This window comes from Bubalus bubalis, chromosome 12 (genome assembly GCF_019923935.1).
Source record: "Bubalus bubalis isolate 160015118507 breed Murrah chromosome 12, NDDB_SH_1, whole genome shotgun sequence".
Lineage (NCBI taxonomy): Eukaryota > Metazoa > Chordata > Mammalia > Artiodactyla > Bovidae > Bubalus > Bubalus bubalis.
In genome coordinates, this window is record NC_059168.1 from 29,084,665 (window position 1) to 29,103,734 (window position 19,070).

General features: G+C 39.2%; 2 protein-coding genes across 6 annotated transcripts in view; both read right to left on the bottom strand.

Annotated features, from left to right (window-relative positions):
• Positions 1–5,632, bottom strand: part of STPG4 (sperm-tail PG-rich repeat containing 4) — a 43,163-nt gene extending 37,531 nt beyond the window's left edge. For all 5 annotated transcript variants that reach the window (XM_025260980.3, XM_025260978.3, XM_025260976.3 and 2 more), the window contains exon 1: positions 1,736–5,632. In XM_025260980.3, the coding sequence (XP_025116765.1) occupies positions 1,736–1,768 (33 nt within the window). In that variant the 5' untranslated portion in view covers positions 1,769–5,632. The remainder of the gene's footprint in view (positions 1–1,735) is intronic.
• Positions 5,633–5,768: 136 nt separating this feature from the next.
• On the bottom strand, positions 5,769–18,738 carry CALM2 (calmodulin 2). The gene is made up of 6 exons (XM_006054805.4): positions 18,606–18,738; positions 12,961–12,991; positions 7,663–7,806; positions 7,441–7,547; positions 6,910–7,045; positions 5,769–6,427 (listed from the first exon to the last, which is right to left on the bottom strand). The coding sequence occupies exons 1-6, from the start codon at positions 18,606–18,608 to the stop codon at positions 6,399–6,401; spliced, it is 450 nt and encodes a 149-aa protein (XP_006054867.1). The 5' UTR covers positions 18,609–18,738; the 3' UTR covers positions 5,769–6,398.
• Between the last annotated feature and the right edge of the window lie 332 nt (positions 18,739–19,070).

Here is a 19,070-nt window from a genome sequence, read left to right on the forward strand (position 1 = left end):
GCATAGACATCCAATTAACGTAATATTGGAATTCAAACTCCTGGCCATATAGCAAATGTTGAAAGTGCCATTTTCTAGATTTCCATACGCTAGACTTGGGCTTGAACTCCAGCTCAGCAACTACCTAGGTGCACTAGGCAAGTTAACCCTCATGAACCTCAGCTTCCTCTTAGGAGAACAACAAAAGGCACCAGAGCTGGCACGAAAATAAGGCATCATAAAGACGTGTACCCACAATCAGGACTCAGTAAGTGGTGGCTTTTATTTTTAATACCTTATCTGCCACGTTAAGAAAATTATTTTGATGCTTCACTGTCAACAGTGAGGACAACAGAATGCAGTTGCTTAGTTTTTTCCTTTTGTTATTTCCACTAGGCAAAATCATTAAAATACCGAGTTTTACTTTCATTTAGAATGCTTTTTTATTGCTATGAAATACAGGTCATCTCAAGCAACAAGGCATTAAAAATAATCTAACCAGTAAACTGATATAATTCATTCTTCCTAACATATATCCACGTATAAGGAACCCTGGGCTTCAGTTTTACTATGAAATACAGGCATTTCTCTGAAAAAGCATTGCTTCATATGCACTGCTAAGTCTGAATTTCTTCCTATACATTCCCTTTATTAGATTTATGTTGAATCTTCTCTGTTGCACATTTATAGTCACAGAAATTGAACTTTTTCAGGCAAGTTAAGACAGGTCTCCACCACTACCTCAGTTCAGTTCAGTCGCTCAGTCGTGCCGGACTCTGCGACCCCATGAATCGCAGCACACCAGGCCTCCCTGTCCATCACCGACTCCCGGAGTTCACTCAGACTCACGTCCATCGAGTCAGTGATGCCATCCAGCCATCTCATCCTCTGTCGTCCCCTTCTCCTCCTGCCCCCAATCCCTCCCAGCATCAGGGTCTTTTCCAATGAGTCAACGCTTCGCATGAGGTGGCCAAAGTATTCGAGTTTCAGCCTCAGCATCAGTCCTTCCAGTGAACACCCAGGACTGATCTCCTTTAGGATGGACTGGTTGGACCTCCTTGCACCACTACCTAGGACCAGGGAAATGAAGTGGGAGGAAGGGAGAAGTAAACATGACACGTCTGAAGGAAGGTACCTGGCAGCTGCTGTTTTGTTTAGCCCAAGACAGGTGACCTCAACTTCCCCTATCTCTCACTTCATATTCACTTCAGGGGGGGATTACTTTACACAAGTTAGGCTAAACATCCCTTGCCCAAATTTATTTAAAAACTAAACAAGACAGTTTCAAATATTTTATAAATACTACAGTAGGAAGCAAGGCAAAAACGTGTCCAATAGACCAAGGAAGGAAAAACCCATTCTCTTGGCAGACGGTGCAGGAGGGGGGGAGGAGGTGGAGGGAGGGAAACGAAGGAATCTAACAACCCTGTTAAAGCAGTTGTCCAGCGCAAGTAGCAGTAGGTTAAGATCGGGGGTGGAGGGTGGGAAACAGGACAGGAAACAAAGGACGAAGGGGAAGGATAAGTGAGAGCTAGGCAGGAGAAAAGCAAACGAAGGGCACTCAATGATCAGGAAGAAAGGACTGCAGGCGTAGGCGTGGAGGTAGGAAGCGGAGGGGCGCAAGGACCCAGGATTAGAGACAGCTGGTGTTTTTGGCGGAGCCCAGCAAGGGGAACAGTGTTTTGAGAATTGAAGGCAGGGAAGGTAGGCGGTACCGAGGCCAAGGCAGAAGCCCCATGCCTCAGGTCTTCCTTACTGCGGTGGAGGTGATGGCGATAGACTGATCCATTGCTTCCTCTTCACTCTAAGCCGAGGCTGGCGTCCGGTTGCCAGGAGGCGCCTCGGTCAGCCGGCTCCCGAGCATGCGCAGGAGACCCGCCGGTAGGTTTTGCTCTGCTGGTGGGGGAAGGGCGGCAGGCACACACTTGGAGGGCCCGCGCCAAGCCTAGCGAAATCGGTCGAGATCGTCACGCACGTGTATGGTAAGAAAATCTCGAGGGCTCAGGAGTCACCAAGAGCCTGCGCCAAGGAGGCTTGTAAAGGAGCTAGAGCATCCCATGATCTCCATCAGCCCTTTCCCAAATCACCTCCATGCTAGGAGATAGCATGCTTAAGGAAAAATCAACCTTAGCATCCACGAAGATTGTTTCTCAACTCCTCCAGAAGGAAATTTCTGGGTGTCACTGCTTTGAGAAGTGCAGTGAGCTCTGGATACAGCATTCTGTGGAACCACGGACCACCGTTTACCCTCTGTATAGACCCTTTTCATTGTCAGCCTATCTTGGCTGTAGCTCCTCAACCTATACACAGTTCCATCTTTAAAAACAAACGTCCCCTCAACCTTAATCGATTTTATGGAATACCTGCTGTGTTCCAAATACTTCACATGTATTTAATCCTCAAAATAACCCTGTGAAATAGGTATTAATCCCATTTTACACAGGAGGGTAACAGGCTCCTTGGACAGTTTAGCACAGCAGACTGCATCACAGAACAGCGGCAGAACCGAGTTCAAATCCAGGCCTGACTCCAGTGCCCCCAACGGCCCACTATACCATGGAGTTTCTGCTTCCTGTCACAAACTTTCAAGAGTAGTGTAGATTCATTTCTTTCCTCACCTGCCCCATCAGATCAGATCAGATCAGTCGCTCAGTCGTGTCCGACTCTTTGCGACCCCATGAATCGCAGCACGCCAGGCCTCCCAGTCCATCACCAACTCCCGGAGTTCACTCAGACTCACATCCATCGAGTCAGTGATGCCATCCAGCCATCTCATCCTCTGTCGTCCCCTTCTCCTCTTGCCCGCAATCCCTCCCAGCATCAGTCTTTTCCAATGAATCAACTCTCACCTGCCCCATACTTCCCTGAAAGCATCTTACTTTGACGTCACACACCTTTAAGTTAAAAACTGCACTTAGTAACTAAACTAGCCAGTTATTCAGTTGCCAAAACCAATGGGGATTTTTCAAGTTCTTGGCAAGCTTGACTTTTCAGTTCATCACTGCATTGATTCCTCTTTTCCATCCTTCTTGAATCCCTCTTCTCCCTTAACAGGATTTGTATTTGCTGATTTATTGTGTTTGTCTATAAAGAGGTGAAATATATTGGTACCCACATGGAGTAATTATGATTAACTTCACTGACACCTGGAACAGTCTGGCACAATGCATTCAATAATCATTGCCTTTAGAACAAAAGCAAGATTTACCATCTAGTCTCATCTTCCCATTAGAACCTCCTGATCTGATGTATACTCACAAATCCCAAACATGCCACCCACCACGTCTCCCCAAACGCTGACCCTTCTGCTTGAAATGCTATTCCCTTCTTCATGGCCTGGCAACCCTCAAGAGTCAGCTCCTCCAAGTCTTCTGAAGGACCGACCCTGTGCCTTCTTTATTGAGGACTCATTGTGACAAATCATATCTCCCCTAATTTGAAACATATCCAAAACAGGTTTTTGTCCTAATTCTCAGCCCTTTCAACACAGTAAGTTTTTTTTATAAGTTAAAACCAGAAAATGGACTATAGCAGCACTTTTCAAATGTGCACATGTATCTGGAAATATTGTTAAAATACAGACTGAGATTCTCTAACAAGTTCTCACAGGTAATCGTGTGGGCGACTTTTCTGGGTAGCAAGAGAGGACACCATTAAACTTCTAAAATACTGGGGCTTTTCAATAAATTCATTTAACATAGCCTTAAAAATAGGAAAAAGAGCAGGAGGAGCCAGGCACCAGGTTTGAAATAAACAGCTGAAGTTATAAGACCAAGAGACAAGTAAAATACAGAACTTTCACCAAAAGTGATTAAGCTAGTCCATCACTGTGCCTCATTTTACTTTCTTATTTTGGCTGAGCCTGTAAAACTGGCTCAGCAGACGAGGGACTGGTACCCTAGAGACTGAATACAATGAAAGGTACAGAGAAGTCCAGAAACCCATAGAAGGTATGAAATATAAGGGAACACCTAGATGAGAAAATAGTTTTGGGTACTGCAAAAATAGAAACAGCACGGGTCAATGATTTCAAGGACTTTGCCAATAAAACAGACTAAGCATGTAGAATAAACACAATGTCCCCTTAAGAAAACACTGTCTTGTACAGTATACTGTTTGATTTTCAGGTTACCATAACAGCAGTTTTAAAGGGAGGAGGCCGTTCTCTTTGTGAATACAAGATTACACTATGTAGAGATCAACAGTGCCTATGCTATGCATCAGATTTTTAATAAAAATTCTAGATAAAATACCTCATAGTGTAGAATCATTTTTAACTGCACAGTAATAGTTTTGGTTAACTATCTGAAAGCAAACATGCTACAGATTATATTGAGAAAAAATTAACAATTACTATGATGCTTCTAATATAAAACACGTAATACGGTTAAGACTTAACAGATAACGTTTTTTATAGTTCTGATTTGAGTAAGATTATGTAATGCTTAACTGTGTGACTTTTGTGAAGACTACAAGAATATAAAATCAGCAGTGTGATGCGCGCAAGTAACCACAAAACATGTTTTCCCCTTCCACCTTACCAACTTACTTCAAACTATTGGAACGAGAAAAGCACCGATATTAACTTTGCCTAATCCCCTCATTTTATAAGGATCATAACTGATTAACAGCATAGATATAATACAATGCAAATACTAAGAACTATGCTAAGTGCTGTGTGTGTGTGCTCAGTCTATGCTAAGTGCTTTACCTAAAATTATTACAAAAGCCAAGTTAGAAACCACCTGGGTAAATTACACCCATTTTACATGTAAGATAACAGAGGCTCAGGTAGTATTGACCTCTTCAAGGTTATACAGAGCAGTGATCTGACTACTGCTTCAATAAAACTCCAAAGCCCATGTTTAATATTCTGGAGATTATTGTGCCTCAGTAGCACATGAAACACGTATCTAATGAAGGTCTTCCTATTTAATCACCTGCCTAATATGTAATAATACCCTATTAGGATGATCAATTCCTGTAACTTCCCTTGTCCTATCTAAATTATGTCTCTTTTCCTTCACAACCATCCAGTTTTCCATTTTCTGGCAGAGTAACATTGGTATTAAAGTAGTCAACAAAGCACAGTAACCGGTCAAACAAATTGCCCCTCTAAGAAATTAAAAGCCTTGTGGCTGTTAATAATCAAGGAACATACTTCAGTGTTTTCATCCTGGCTCTGGTTTGCTACGGATTTAAAAGTAATTAGAAACACAGAAACCTTTATAGCCACCTTTTGTACAAAGAAAGCAACAAGAAGCATGGAAAACTTCTAAATAAAACAAAGTTTAGTTACTGTCAAGCCACTACCAAAGATACTTCTTTGTAAAACATGTTGAAGATAGTTAGGCACAACAGAAAATTCTTTGTTTTATGGTAGGAGAATTAAAAAGCACTGAGTAGAAAATTAGAAAACAGGTAAAACTACCCCCTACCCCAATTTGGATTTTAGGGTTTTAAAGCCCAAATATTTAAAAAAATCATTGCATGGCTGAAGTCAATATGGATAAACAAAGCCAAAGCTGAAAATTACAAAAGTAGGCAACACTGGATACCTACCATATGTCAGTCCCCATGCTAAGTACACTTACACAAGAGTTTTTAATCTTTCAGTTAAACCTTTTGAAGTATCACAATCTAAAAACTAAACAGTCTTAAATAGTAAAAAAAAAAAAAAAAAAATTAAATATCTAAATTATACCAAGTAGAAGAAATTACATCCCCAATTTGACTGTCAAAATTGTTCAACATCAAATTAATTAAATGACTCAGATTCAGAGCAACAGTTGGGTAAATTGTAATTTTTTTATTGGAAAACAAATATACAACTTGGAATGGATTTGAGGCAAATTGTGCCATAAGCAGATTTTCTTTAAGTGGCTAAAACAAAGTTTAAAAAGCAAGTTAACAATAAAAGAAAATGTTTCTGGTATAGGACCAGCAGTACAAAAAAATAGTGTACGAGTACCTGGATAAAACACCCGTTTTGCAATAGTGCAACTTTTAAGTACATATTGTTGACTGTCTGTAGTCCACGCAGAGTTACAACTCCACACCTCAACAACAACATGCTGACAGTTCCTAAAGAAAACTACTCCAAAAAAAAAAAAAAAAAGGCATAACCCAGATGTTCCCTCATTTGACCAACTCCATCTAAGTTTAGATGTGCAGAAGGGCTTAGATATATCCAGAGTAAGCCACATGCAACATGTTACTTGATCAATTTTCTAAAATAAGGTTTTAGGACAATGACAGTAAGATAAGGGAAGAAAACATGGAGGAATGAAGTCCTAATTACTATACATGCATATTTTTTTTTTGACAGTAGGGGGAACCTTTTACAGATAAGTTACAAACAAAGAAAAGGCAAATAAACAATTTTGTACAAGAAATTTAACACATTCTGTACAATGTCTTCACTTTGCTGTCATCATTTGTACAAACTCTGAAAAAGAAGAAGTATACAAAGATGTTGAGTCAATGGCAAAAGTCTGACAAAACCAATCACATTTACTCAACTACTGAGCAGTTCCCACTCCCGTCTTTCGTCGAAACTATAAAGTACAGAGGAAAGCTAATTTACTGCTAAGGCTGGATTCTTCACAAATCAAAAATTATTTATGATTATTAACAAATAAACCAAATTATTGCTTTAGTTTTTCATATATAATACTTCTGAACAGAAGCATAAATAATTTCAGACTTAAAGCTAATTGAAGGGAAGGATAATCCAATGAAAGACATTAAAGTCACCTTAATTTTGAGGATCCTGAAATAAGTTTAAAGAAGTTTGTCAAACTGTTCCACAATGGTACCAAAAATGGTAACCAAAAATGGTTTTATCCGAGTTTGGAGTGCAGTGCTTCTTTTAAAAGGCTAGGATCTGATAGTAAAGCACAGGATACGGCTGTGACAGGGAAGACTTACCTTCATAGTTTACTTGACCATCACCATCAATATCTGCTTCCCTGATCATTTCATCAACCTCTTCATCTGTTAACTTCTCTCCAAGGTTTGTCATCACATGGCGGAGCTCTGCTGCACTAATATAGCCATTACCATCCTGCAAAAAATTTAGTAAAATGTCTGAGCAATATTATCGATGTAATGAGCTAGATAAGTTTATTAAACTTCACATTCAGGAGCAAAATATACTTTAGAAATCCACACAAACCTTTATTTAACTATTTCTTAGTTCCAAAGTCAATACCTCTTCTGCCACAAAACTTATATATATATATATGTATGTATATATATAAAAACTACTGGGCTTCCCTCATAGCTCAGTCAGTAAAGAATGTTATTAGGAAATCTCCTTCTACACTAAATTCTTAGAAAGCTTCTGCTTGATATTAAAGTATGTTGGCAAATAATCACAAAAACAAATCTTCAGAGATTAAAAGATCCTAATATATTTAAAAATCCTCAAACGGAACAAATCCAGTTTCAAATACTTACCTTATCAAACACACGGAATGCTTCTCTAATTTCTTCTTCACTGTCTGTATCTTTCATTTTTCTTGCCATCATTGTCAGAAATTCCGGGAAGTCAATTGTGCCATTACCTGCAATGGTATTGGTTGAAGTATTACAATATTTGAAATATTGAAATATTACAATAGAATTTAAATGCCACTTCTTCAACTCCCTCTTCTCAAACCCAGAATTAAAAAGATGTACCATCAGCATCTACTTCATTAATCATGTCCTGTAGCTCTGCTTCTGTGGGATTCTGCCCAAGAGACCTCATTACAGTTCCCAATTCCTTTGTTGTTATAGTTCCATCACCATCCTTGTCAAATAGTGAAAAAGCTTCTTTGAATTCTGTTTGAAAAAGAAAACACAATCCAAATGTACAGGTTAAAAATAAAGTAACCTAAGCGAAATGTATTAATCAACTCTCAAAGATATTATATGGAGATAGGACCTGAAATAGGATTTTTATTCCTGAAGGTGGAAAACCTTGTGGTATTTCAAACTTTTTAAGTTAATCATACGCTCATACTGATCTACCTGGGAGTTTTTTCCATCTAAAATCTCACAGGGAACTCCAAAATCTAGACTAAATAAAAGTCAAATTATTGTTGAAAAAGCAGAACCAAAAAACCCCAAATGTCTGGCTTCTGTATTTTCTGTTTAAGCTGCTCTGTGGAACACAATTCTAAATTACAGATCTAACCTACACTCACAATAGAAAAGGACCAAATACGTTTATTTCTGTACAGCAACTGTACTACTTACAGTAATCCTTAAAGTCAAAATTAAGTCCATTTAATCACTTACTAAATCAAAAACAAAAAACTTTAAACTTTAGAACAACATGCATTAAGCTAGTTTCCTTTTCTGGAGGACAGAAGAGGCTATCACCAAATAATCTGTAATGATGTTAACAATGGGATGATAAGGTATATATGGCCAGTTTTAACTGTTATCATCACTGAAAACAAAAATAATTTAGACCTCTCTTCAGAATATAAATCCCGAGCTTGCAACAGAATGAAATATATTATTGCCTAAAATCTTTAAGATACTATTGTGAAATGATGTTGTTTTTATCAATAGTTCACCACTAGTTTACATGGAAAGCTACTAGAACAGTCTAGGATACCCGAATACAGAGAAACTAGAGATTTACTTTAACAGTGCAAGAGAGCATATTAATAAGCTAATAACAAAGCAAGTAGGAGTAGAGATATTAGGCTCAATCAGCAAGTAAATACAAAAACATAAAGCACAGAAACTAAAAGCAGAATTTGGAACTCAACTGCCTGGGCTCTGCTGCTTACTAGTAATTGAACCTTGGGCAAATTTTCCACCTCACCTTCCTCATTTTTGTTACTTAGGGCTAATTGTACCTTCCCTTGTGGCTCAGCTAGTAAAGAATCCACCTACAATGCAAGACCTGGGTTGGGAAGACCCCCTGGAGAAGAGAAAGGCTACCCACTCCAGTATTCTGGCCTGGAGAATTCCATGGACTGTATAGGCCATGGGGTCACAAAGAATTGGACACGACTGAGCAACTTTCACTTGTTCACTTGGTACCTACTTTCTAAATTAAATAATTAATGTAAGTAAAGCACGTTGAACTATACCTGGCAAGTACTTAAATATCAAGAAAGAGATAATGTCATTTTCCTGTAGCAAAACTACAGAGGAAAACTTCTCTTGACTTTCCAAGTCCTTTACTTTCTACCTTATACTGCCAAAGGGTCTCGCTCCTATTTGTCTCCTGCATGTAGATCTGACCAAATTTCTTATCCTTCTCTCTCTCTTTGGCCATTACATCTATGCCCACTAATGATGAAGACTTCAGTTAGTCCACTCATCTCTCTCAACGTAATACTTTTATTTCTGACATCCTACAGGACATCTCCCCTAGCTGACCTCAGGGAAAACTTAATGAAAATGAATTCCATATACAGCAACCCTAGGAACACAAGCAAGTTACCTTAACTCTTTTTCCCCTGAAACGGGCCTGCTGAATTCTGCTATTGAAATACTGCCTGATTCTTTTTTCATCTCTACATCCAACATTTTGGTTCATGGCCCCATCATCTTTTATCTGGACTATCACAATAGCCTCCAGATGGGTTCCACACAAGTGGGTTCCAAATGGGTTCCACAAGTACCTGAGTCCTATTACCATTTTGGATTATCACATTATTTTCTTTTGCTTTGATTCTTTTAATTGTTTAGCTTTAGACTACTATCACTGTAGTATGTGCTACTTACTCTCAGTGCTAAACAGTCCACTCCATTTAAATGTTAACTTGTTTTCAGAGAAACTCACCCAATATTAGAAACTTGGAACAAACTACTGACTGATCTTATGAAAACATGCAGTACTAACCTAGACCAATTCAATGACAAAAGTAAATCAGTAAGTCCTACAAAGAGCAGAATTCGATAAAAATATTTCCACTTTACCCGAGTTTTTTAACAAACAAACAAAAACTGTCTGGAAGTACATAAACTATTAAGAGTTTGAACACATTAGCATCTATCACCTAGTAACTTGGCCTCCAAGAAAATTACTTAAGAGATTTGTATTTAATTACATTCTCTGCTATAATATAGGCATCATTTAACACCATTATGTACAAAAATCCCCAGATATAACTATCAGACATAATCATTTTACTAAATGACTTAATTTCAAAAACTATTTCTGAAAGATGCATGCTACACATCTATGTATGTTCTAAATTTCAAGAAGTTTAAGAGGCAGAAATACCTGTAAAATCCTGAAATAAAAATAAACTGAAAAATACAATTCACCTGCTTTTATAGCTCACCACCTGTGCTTCAGAACTTGTTTAATCTTCATATATAGAAGCATATCATTTTAGACAAGTAATTCCCAGGAATGACTTGAAATATAAACCTAGGAGTCAAAACTCCAATACACAGTAAGAAAACAGGTCTCTTCAATATAACTGATGGAATCTCCCAAAATCTATTCTAGTTATGCCTAAGTTGAAACTTTCAGAAGTCATATTATTACTCGTTTTAGATTTTCATTAGCAACCACAGGATACCTTTCTAATTATGTTTTACATAAATTCACATTATTATTAAAACAGGTTATTGTAATTAAGACAAATCTAATGTCTGTTTACCAATTTCTATTTATTTATAAAATTCTGAACTTAATGATCCTTTAAAGGCCATGTATTTAAATCCTTAAAGGCCTTTATTATTGAGTAAGATTAGTACTTTTTTTTAAATCATAAGTTTTATCCCTACACTGAAATTTAAAAGTTTAGGCATAAATTCCTTTAAAGAAAAAAATTATTTTACATTTTCCCTTTAAACACCAACAACTAACGACATCATGGCAAGTCACCAACAAAATTAACTTGTTATTATTGATGTCACACTAGACTGTTCTGGATTCTCTTTAAGACCAGGGTAACATAAACAATTCTAGACACTTCACCTAAACTATAAGCGTACATTTTTCTAGGCCAAGTTACCTGCTAGAGGAATTTTAAATCGGTCAGCATATGAAGATAAAGCTAACTGAAAAAGTACCTTAGTATATTCAACTTTGCAACTCAAAAGTAAGGGACTCTAGGAGGAGGCAGAGTAACTGTTAGGATAGAATAGGTACTGCTTTAGAACATATCTGTGTGGCACACATCTTTGAAAATTTATATATTCAGGAAATATTTACTCAGTCCTTACTGTGTGGGAGGTAGTGGGAAACAAGAGGAAATAAGGATTTTTATTTTAGTAGCATAAAAGCTTTAGCTCCTCTACTTTAAAAGGTTCACTAAAACCTGGGCTCCAAGAACAGCTTTATTAAAAGCCTAGGAAAAGGCAGGGTAGGGAAAGAACCTGGAATAGATTTTTCTGCTACTCTCACTAGAATTTAATTGTATGATAGGAACCAAGGAAAAGACAGAATTTATTTTAAGGACAATGTTCCATGAACTGCATGTATTTTTTACAAAAATGCTATCAAGTATTGAGGATTGATTCTCTTGAATTTAACAGACACAAACTACTTTTTAAAAGAGTTGTATGTGTGTTTGGGAAAGGAGTAATGAGCACCAGCTATGTAACTGGCACTTTGAATAATTCACTATCTACCCTCAAGTGAACAAAGCTGTGCCATGCAGAACTACCTGACTGAGACTACGGAGAAACAAAGGCAAAGAAGACAGGTCCATTAGAGAAGGTAAGAACTTAAGATTGGAAATAATAGCCTGAGTCATACATAAAAAACTATTCCAGAATAACTTACAGTTCATCAATACACCTAAAATACTATAATATGAACAAAAGAAATCATTTCCAAAGCTCTGCCTGACTACTTCAACATCCTCTATACATACAAATTTACCAACCCTAAAGAGCAAATTCCCAGCTTAAGTCAAATGCACATAGTAAAAAATAAAAATAAAGCCTGTCAAATTGGTCCTCAGTGCTAATAGCTTTCTACTTTATACAGTCCAAGCAAATATTATCTGTGATGAGAATTTGAGATTACTGATTTCTGGCTCTGCCAAGACTGTGTATTAAGTGTGGGGTAGTAAAGTAATACCTGAGTTCCAACTGGGTTTCTCAGTTTTCTCTAGCGTTTAAAAAAAAAAAGCTTTTGAGCACTTGAAACTCCGTGCCTATCAGGAAAACCATTGCAGTTAAAACTGCCTGATGCTTTCCTTACTAAGTCTCTCTTTAATCAAAGTCAAGGAATAGAGTTTGAAAAGCATTTCAACACTGAAATTAAAAAAAAAAACAACAACCAAAAAAACCCATTTAGAAGTTTCCCCAACATTCTGTTTAACTAGCCACCTCAAAAATATTAGAATAAAATCAAAAGTACTACTGGTTCAGCATAATGACTACATGACATCAGGTTTTATGTAACAATTTCACATTTTCACAGCAAACTAAAGGATACAAGACAAACTCATTTCATTCAATAGCTGTCACCGCTTTTAAGATAAAACTCAAATTTACTGCGTCTATAAAACAGAATACTAACTTTTGGATCTAAGTTTTTCACTAGAGAAATGGTTATTCCCTGATTGACTGATCGTACATGCAATTCTAAGGTTAAGATATTAGCTACTTTAAATCACGGTTAAATTCAACATTCATTTTCTGATTTTACATTTCAAGTTAACTACTACTTGGCCTCTTTTCTTGTGGAGACTGATTTGAAGTTTCAGTGTTAAAAACCGCCCAGAATTAATCTTTAGACTAAAATAACTTCAAGAAAAACAAAGAGCACCCCAACACCAGGCTCAAAAGTATATCTACATAACCTAAAAACATGTCTTTAATTACAGTTAGCCCCACACATCTTACACAGACCAAAGCAGGTTCAATTACTCTCTTACATTACACTCGTTTCCATCTACTACACAGATCAAAGTCAATTCTTTCATACAAATATCTTTTTTTGAGAATGGCTTTTCAATTTATAATAAAATTCAACGGGGACAACCTAGCAAAGTTATTTCTCACCTGCAATCTGCTCTTCAGTCAGTTGGTCAGCCTAAAAAGAAATCAAAGAAATAGGTAAGTGGCTTGACAGTATGTAGTTTAACAGTTACAGAAACAAGTTTAAAAACATTCAGGGTTCATCTGGTTTCATCAACTTCTCAACTTCATTTAGTTCACTCCTTAGTACCAAACACAGGGAGCAGAAAATACATCTGATTTATCTCCAAAGCTAAGCTACCTTGCCCCCAAGTTTAAGACGTGAAAATATTTCAGAATATATTTGAAAGTCTAAATTTTACATAAATTTTAAAAAAGCAAATCTAGCACACTAACACTACAAAGTTTAATTGGAATTGTACTCTTCTAAATCAAGGATAGATGCAAAGAAGCATTGTTTCCTTTCTCAAAGTTTGTATATGTAAACTTAAGCTCATCTCCTCAGGTAGATAAAAACCATTAATACCAGAAATCTCCACCAAATAAAAAATAATCAACAAGAACTACATTTAAACTTTCCCTGCTGCTAAGTCACTTCAGTCGTGTCCGACTCTGTGCGACCCCATAGAAGGCAGACCACCAGGCTCCCCCGTCCCTAGGATTTTCCAGGCAAGAGTACTGGAGTGGGGTGCCATTGCCTTCTCCGTAAACTTTCCCTATAAGTGATTAAATACTTCACTTGGACATGTGATGTTCCAAACCTCAAAAAACCCAAAGATTACTAAGCAAAACTCGTTATCTATCAAAAAGATAAAAATCCAAGATGTACTGGTTGGGGCAACATGAAAGTTACCAGTTTTACTCCTCCTCACCTGCCATGCAACTGCAGAGAATCCAGGATTTGAAGTACATTATTTACAAGATGTTAAATCCAGTTATTCATTTTCTTTTGATATTTAAAATTCCAAAGTGAAAAGATTTGTGATATTTTTAGCAAATGGAGAACAGTTACTTGTTTTTACTTTAAAAAAACAAAAAGCATGTTCAGGCATTTGCTGAAACCCATTATATATGTTGCTCTTACTCGATCTTCAAACCCTAAATGGTATTAATAATACCATTTAATACTCTATCTTACAGATGGGGGAAAAAGGCTAAGGTTAAATTTTAGGGAGCAGGAGTACAAAATTACTAACTAACATGTAGGGTCAGGATTAAACACTTGTTGGACATATCCAATACCTCAAGTTTTAAATTCAGAGCACACTATAAAGATACTTGCAAAATAATAAGGCTCCCTGTTCCTCATGTGGCCTTCATCCGTGGACATGCACTGCTTATTGGAACATATATCCTATATCCAGAGGCACTGACAAGAAATAGCTTCCTAGCTAACATTCCTACCTACAGAAGTCAAGCATACTGTCATTAATCCATTCATTTATTGATATGAAAGAAAAATAAACACTGCCTGGTTTCATTTTAAATGAACACACCCCTGGAAAGGATAATAACCTTAATACAGGATGGCATTCACATTTTCTCTAGGGGACAGCATGAGAACATTTAAGAAAACCCAGAAAAGCAGAAATTTCTTTCCCTAATCAATTTTGATTTGACCTTGAAGCAAACGCAAGGTCTTTAGAAAAAAAGCCAAGTCTAGCAATTTAAAATTGAAAAGCCAATAATCAAGCTCAAATGCACAAGTTTATAAAATAAAAATTATCTACTTTTATCCTTACAAATCCCAATTCTCCCAAGTATTTGGTATAAAATCAGATTGTGTTCTCTACGAATAAGAATTAAAACCCAGTAAATCCACTGATATTTTTTACTCTGTTAGAGGTTATAGATGGTTTACCTCTGATCTAATTCCATCCTGCAGGACTTCTATCATTTCTAAAAGAAGGATAACATGGCATGGTGCTTTGAGGCATCACTGGTTTAGTATCCCAGCTCTGCCATGTAACCTTGGACATGTTACTCAAACCCTCATTGTCAACTTCATCTGTAACACAGAATATTAATATCTACCTTGCAGAGTCATTGTGCATTTAGAAGCTATATAAAGGGCTAGCCCCAAAAGTTCAGTGAAGATTATTTTATGTAAGTTAATTAACCAAAGAACCTACAATGTTAACATTAAACACCAACCTGACTAGTTCAACTTTCACAGTGAAGGTAGACAGGTGGGGCATTATCAAGCCCTTTACAGCAAACTCTCCATGTTTCTTTTTAACTTTGATTTAAGATGAGAAAATCTATTTCCACAAACTGAAGCCACAAGCCCAGGAACAAATGGGGCAGAAGAAATCAGTTTAGGACTAAAAATGTTAACCCGAAAGTGTGGAAAACACAGCAACATATGTGAAAGCTGAAAGAATGACTGCTATGTGTAGAAACTGAGACAGTGGGGTTTTTTTCCAACAAGTTATGAGGGAGGAGATTTTGGGAAGACTCACATATGAAAGCTGAGAAGGCTTTAGGAAGAAAAAAACTTTCTTTTGTATTTACTACTAACCCAGAGTCCAAGGCTTTAAAATAACCTTCATCAGTAACTTTCAGACTAAAAACTACTGAAAGTAAAAACACAAAGTCCCCTAGCACTGTAATTTGTAAGCTTTTTCCAATGACATGCAAATAAATTTGGTTCTTATTTTTGTCTATGCAGACTGTCATTTTCTTAGTAGAAGAACTAGAAGAATTATACTTTTGGGAAAACTCAAGCTCATTAAAATGTGTTTATCTCAGTGAAGGGTAATTCACTAGAGAGATGACTACTTCTTACTCCTTTATTTCTACAAATATCACTTTCAACTGCTACTGTCAACTCTAGAGAAAGCTCCTAAACGTTAGTATATGCTCAGGTTCCAGCTGAGACTTACTGGACTAGACTGTGCATTTTGAAGAACCACAGGTGATTTGTAAACACTGAGAAAAACAGAGTCCACTAATCTAGACTACATGTGTGACCTTAAGGGAATTATGTGCCTATTTAACATTTCCCAAATGGCATTCAAAAGTAGTAGGTATGGATACCATGGAGTTTATCTAGTCAAAGGTGGTATAAAAAATAATCCAAAATTTTTATCTCAATAAATATATGAGTCCATAAGCTTGAAATGGAGCAAACTTTCATTTTGCATTCATTCCTGTTTACTCCAAGTATTACTTAGATACAACAAAGGCTTCCATGCTAAGCAAAAATTTTTCTAGTTTCAGAAGTCAGGGCATTTGTTTTAACTATATCAAAAGCAGTCTCTAAGTTATTTCAGATAGAACAGTATCTTGGCCCAAAAGGGAAACTAGAATAAATTACTTAAAAATTAGGACCTTTACTAAAGGCCTAATTTGATCAGTCTACCTGAACCTAGAACTTTCAATACTTTCATAGAGGCATAATTAATTTCTTTAGTCTAACAGAAACAGATCTTTTTGCTGTTCAATGGGTATTTATTTGGATTCAAGTGACCAAAAGTTCCACGTCTTCACATCTTTTACTTATCTCATCACCCCTGCCTCAAGTCTTCTTAATCTCCCTTTCAATGACCATGAATCAACTCTATGTAAACCCAACAGCCACATGAGCAAACTTATCCCGTATCAAATAAATGTTCATTCTTTGACTTTATGGAGTCCTAATTTTAAACCTTCAGGTCTTGTAATTATTAAATTACCTATGCCAGCGGTAAAGAACCTGCCTGCCAGCGCAGGAGACATAGGACAGGAGGGTTCGATCCTTGGGTTGGGAAGATCCCCTGAGTAGGAAAGGGCAACCCACTTCAGTATTTTTGCGCAGAGAATCCCACGGACAGAGGAGCCTGGTGGGCTACAGTCCATAGGGTCGCAAAGAGTCTGACACAACTGAAGTGACTTAGCAAGGATGATTCCCAATTTTGTTAACAATGACTGTCAAAAACACTCAAAACAGTAATGATGTGATCAGTAACTACAAAAGCTTACTTTTGGCAAAGGACCACAAAAGGGTAGATACAAACTGTGCCTCATCAAGAAAATCTGAGATCTTGATTTAATTATCAGACTGATTAGAAACAAATTTATTTTTCATTTACATAATATAAAAAAATTCACCCCACAATTCAGAACCTTAATTACATGCCTATATTTTCACCTAAAAGAGTAAATTCAACCAGCATATACAAATTTAGAATAAAATAATTAAAATATCAAAATGGAACGAGTACATCAAACAAATGTGAACTCCTCTCCCCACACCCATACAGGGTGGAGGTTTCAGTTGGCAAGGATTCCCAACTCCTGTTTAAGATGTCACCTTGCCTCCTGGACACACCCATCGCCTGTAACCACTTGGCAGAAGGAACCACAAAATAAGTATTGCAAATTACCGCGCTCATTAGACTTTTTTTTTTTTTTAACAGGAAAGAACAAGAGTTCCGGTCTCAAGTGACAGGAAAATGCTTTAAAAAAATCCCGTCCCCCAATATACTCTTCTGTCACCATAGTCTTTGACAATCATTAATGTACAAATGAATTAAACCGCACCTAAAAGATGTCCTGGCATTTTCGCTACGGAAATAGGGAGTTATTTTCAAGGCTGTTGGTGCGGGGCAATAGTGTTAATGGATCTTAAACATTTCAACGTGCACGTGAGCACTCAAAAGAGGACTGTGGCCCCTGTCAAAGGCATCCTTCCGATTGTTACTAGAGGGTAAGATCGACTTTGGCAACAGAACGGGAGTCACCCCGGAGCGGGCTTTCGGTGAGTGAATAGAAAAACGCCTTTCAAAAGCCAGCTGGAGTCTCTGGCTTTCTCTAACGAGATGCGCAGTGCGAGGCTGCGCCTGACTTCAGATATAGTCATTTCCTTCAATGACAAAACCACTTACATTTTTTTTAGAATTATTTAGCCTGGGAAGTGGAATTAGGCCTCAAGGCCCATATGTAGCAGAAAGATCAGGATTCACCGAGCTTCCTCCTCGCCGCCGGGGGTGGGGGATGGGAATCGGACGAGGCTGCCCTCCCCAAACGTTGCCCGACCGGACGACCTCGCAGCGCCGCGGGACGCCCAGACCTCCGCAGTCCTGCAGGTACCAGCGCAGCAGCTGGGGCTCGAGCCGGGTCTGGACGGCCGCGGTCCCGAGCCCGCCCCGCCCCCGGCCGCTCCCCGCGGACTCGGCCCACTCAGCTGGTCCGCCCGCCCGCTCGCGCGCCCCCAGCTCCCTCCCGGCCCAGCACGCGGGGGCTGCGGGCTAACGGCAGCGCGGGCGCTCGCCCCGGGCCTCGCGCGCTCCCGCCCGCCCCCTCGGCGCATGGCGGCCGCGCGCGGACAAAGGCGCTTCCTGGCGCCCGCACCAACCGTCCGTTGGGCTTTTGAATACGGCCCCTGGCTGACCTTTTGAGATGCCCGACCCAAGGCTTCTGCGCTCCCGCTCCTCCCGCCCTTCCACCCTCGCCTACCCCGGCTTCCCCCGCCCCGGCTCCATCCTCATTCAGCCTCTGAGGAGCTCCAAGGTCCCGGGGGCGCTGCGCCTGGCCCCCAGTACACCACGGGACACCTCCCTGAGGAGAGTGGGGGTGGGGGAGCACCTGCGACACAACCGCCGTGGACGCCCCCAGCCTCTGGCGCGCCATCCCCCTGGCGAAGACCACTCCTAGAGAGTGTGAGAAAGGCTAGTTCCCTTTCGTCCATTCGCTTCAGCCTCTTACCCCCTACAGGCCGAGCGCCCGCAGCTTAGCGACGCACTCACCATGCTGCAAGCGCTACCGGTCTCCGGGACGCAATCACACAACCACTCAGCTCGCTCGCTCCACTCGGACTAATTCTCCCCCACCGCCCCCAGCGCCTCATAAACACCTCCCTCCGCCAGATCCCTCCGCCACACTTCAGATAACGGAACATCATAAACGAGTCCCGGCCAACCCCCTCCCCTCCAACTCCTCTCTAGACCCTTTTATCCACAATTATGTGATAGACGATGCAAAAGATAAAGGGAAGGGGACGAACGGATGACGTAACTGTGTTTCACTCCCTAGCGAGCCGTTGAAGAGCCGGTGGAGTGGCGCCTGAGAGGCGCTACTTTGCGGCGCGGAAGAGCATCGTAGTAACGATGCGCAGCACGATGATCGTTGAGCCCTCCTCTGATTGGCTGGTTCGTACCTGCAATGCGTCACTGGAGCTCGCAGCCGCTGCCGGGACGCGGTGCAGCTTCTGC

Bases quoted from the DNA above. Each gene is read 5' to 3' on its own strand.
- CALM2 (XM_006054805.4), bottom strand. The intron at 7,548-7,662 runs GTACATCTTTTT...ATACCATTGCAG, and splicing joins TAATGAAGTAGATGCTGATG to GTAATGGCACAATTGACTTC. The intron at 7,046-7,440 runs GTAAGTATTTGA...AATTTTTTGCAG, and splicing joins CATTCCGTGTGTTTGATAAG to GATGGTAATGGCTATATTAG.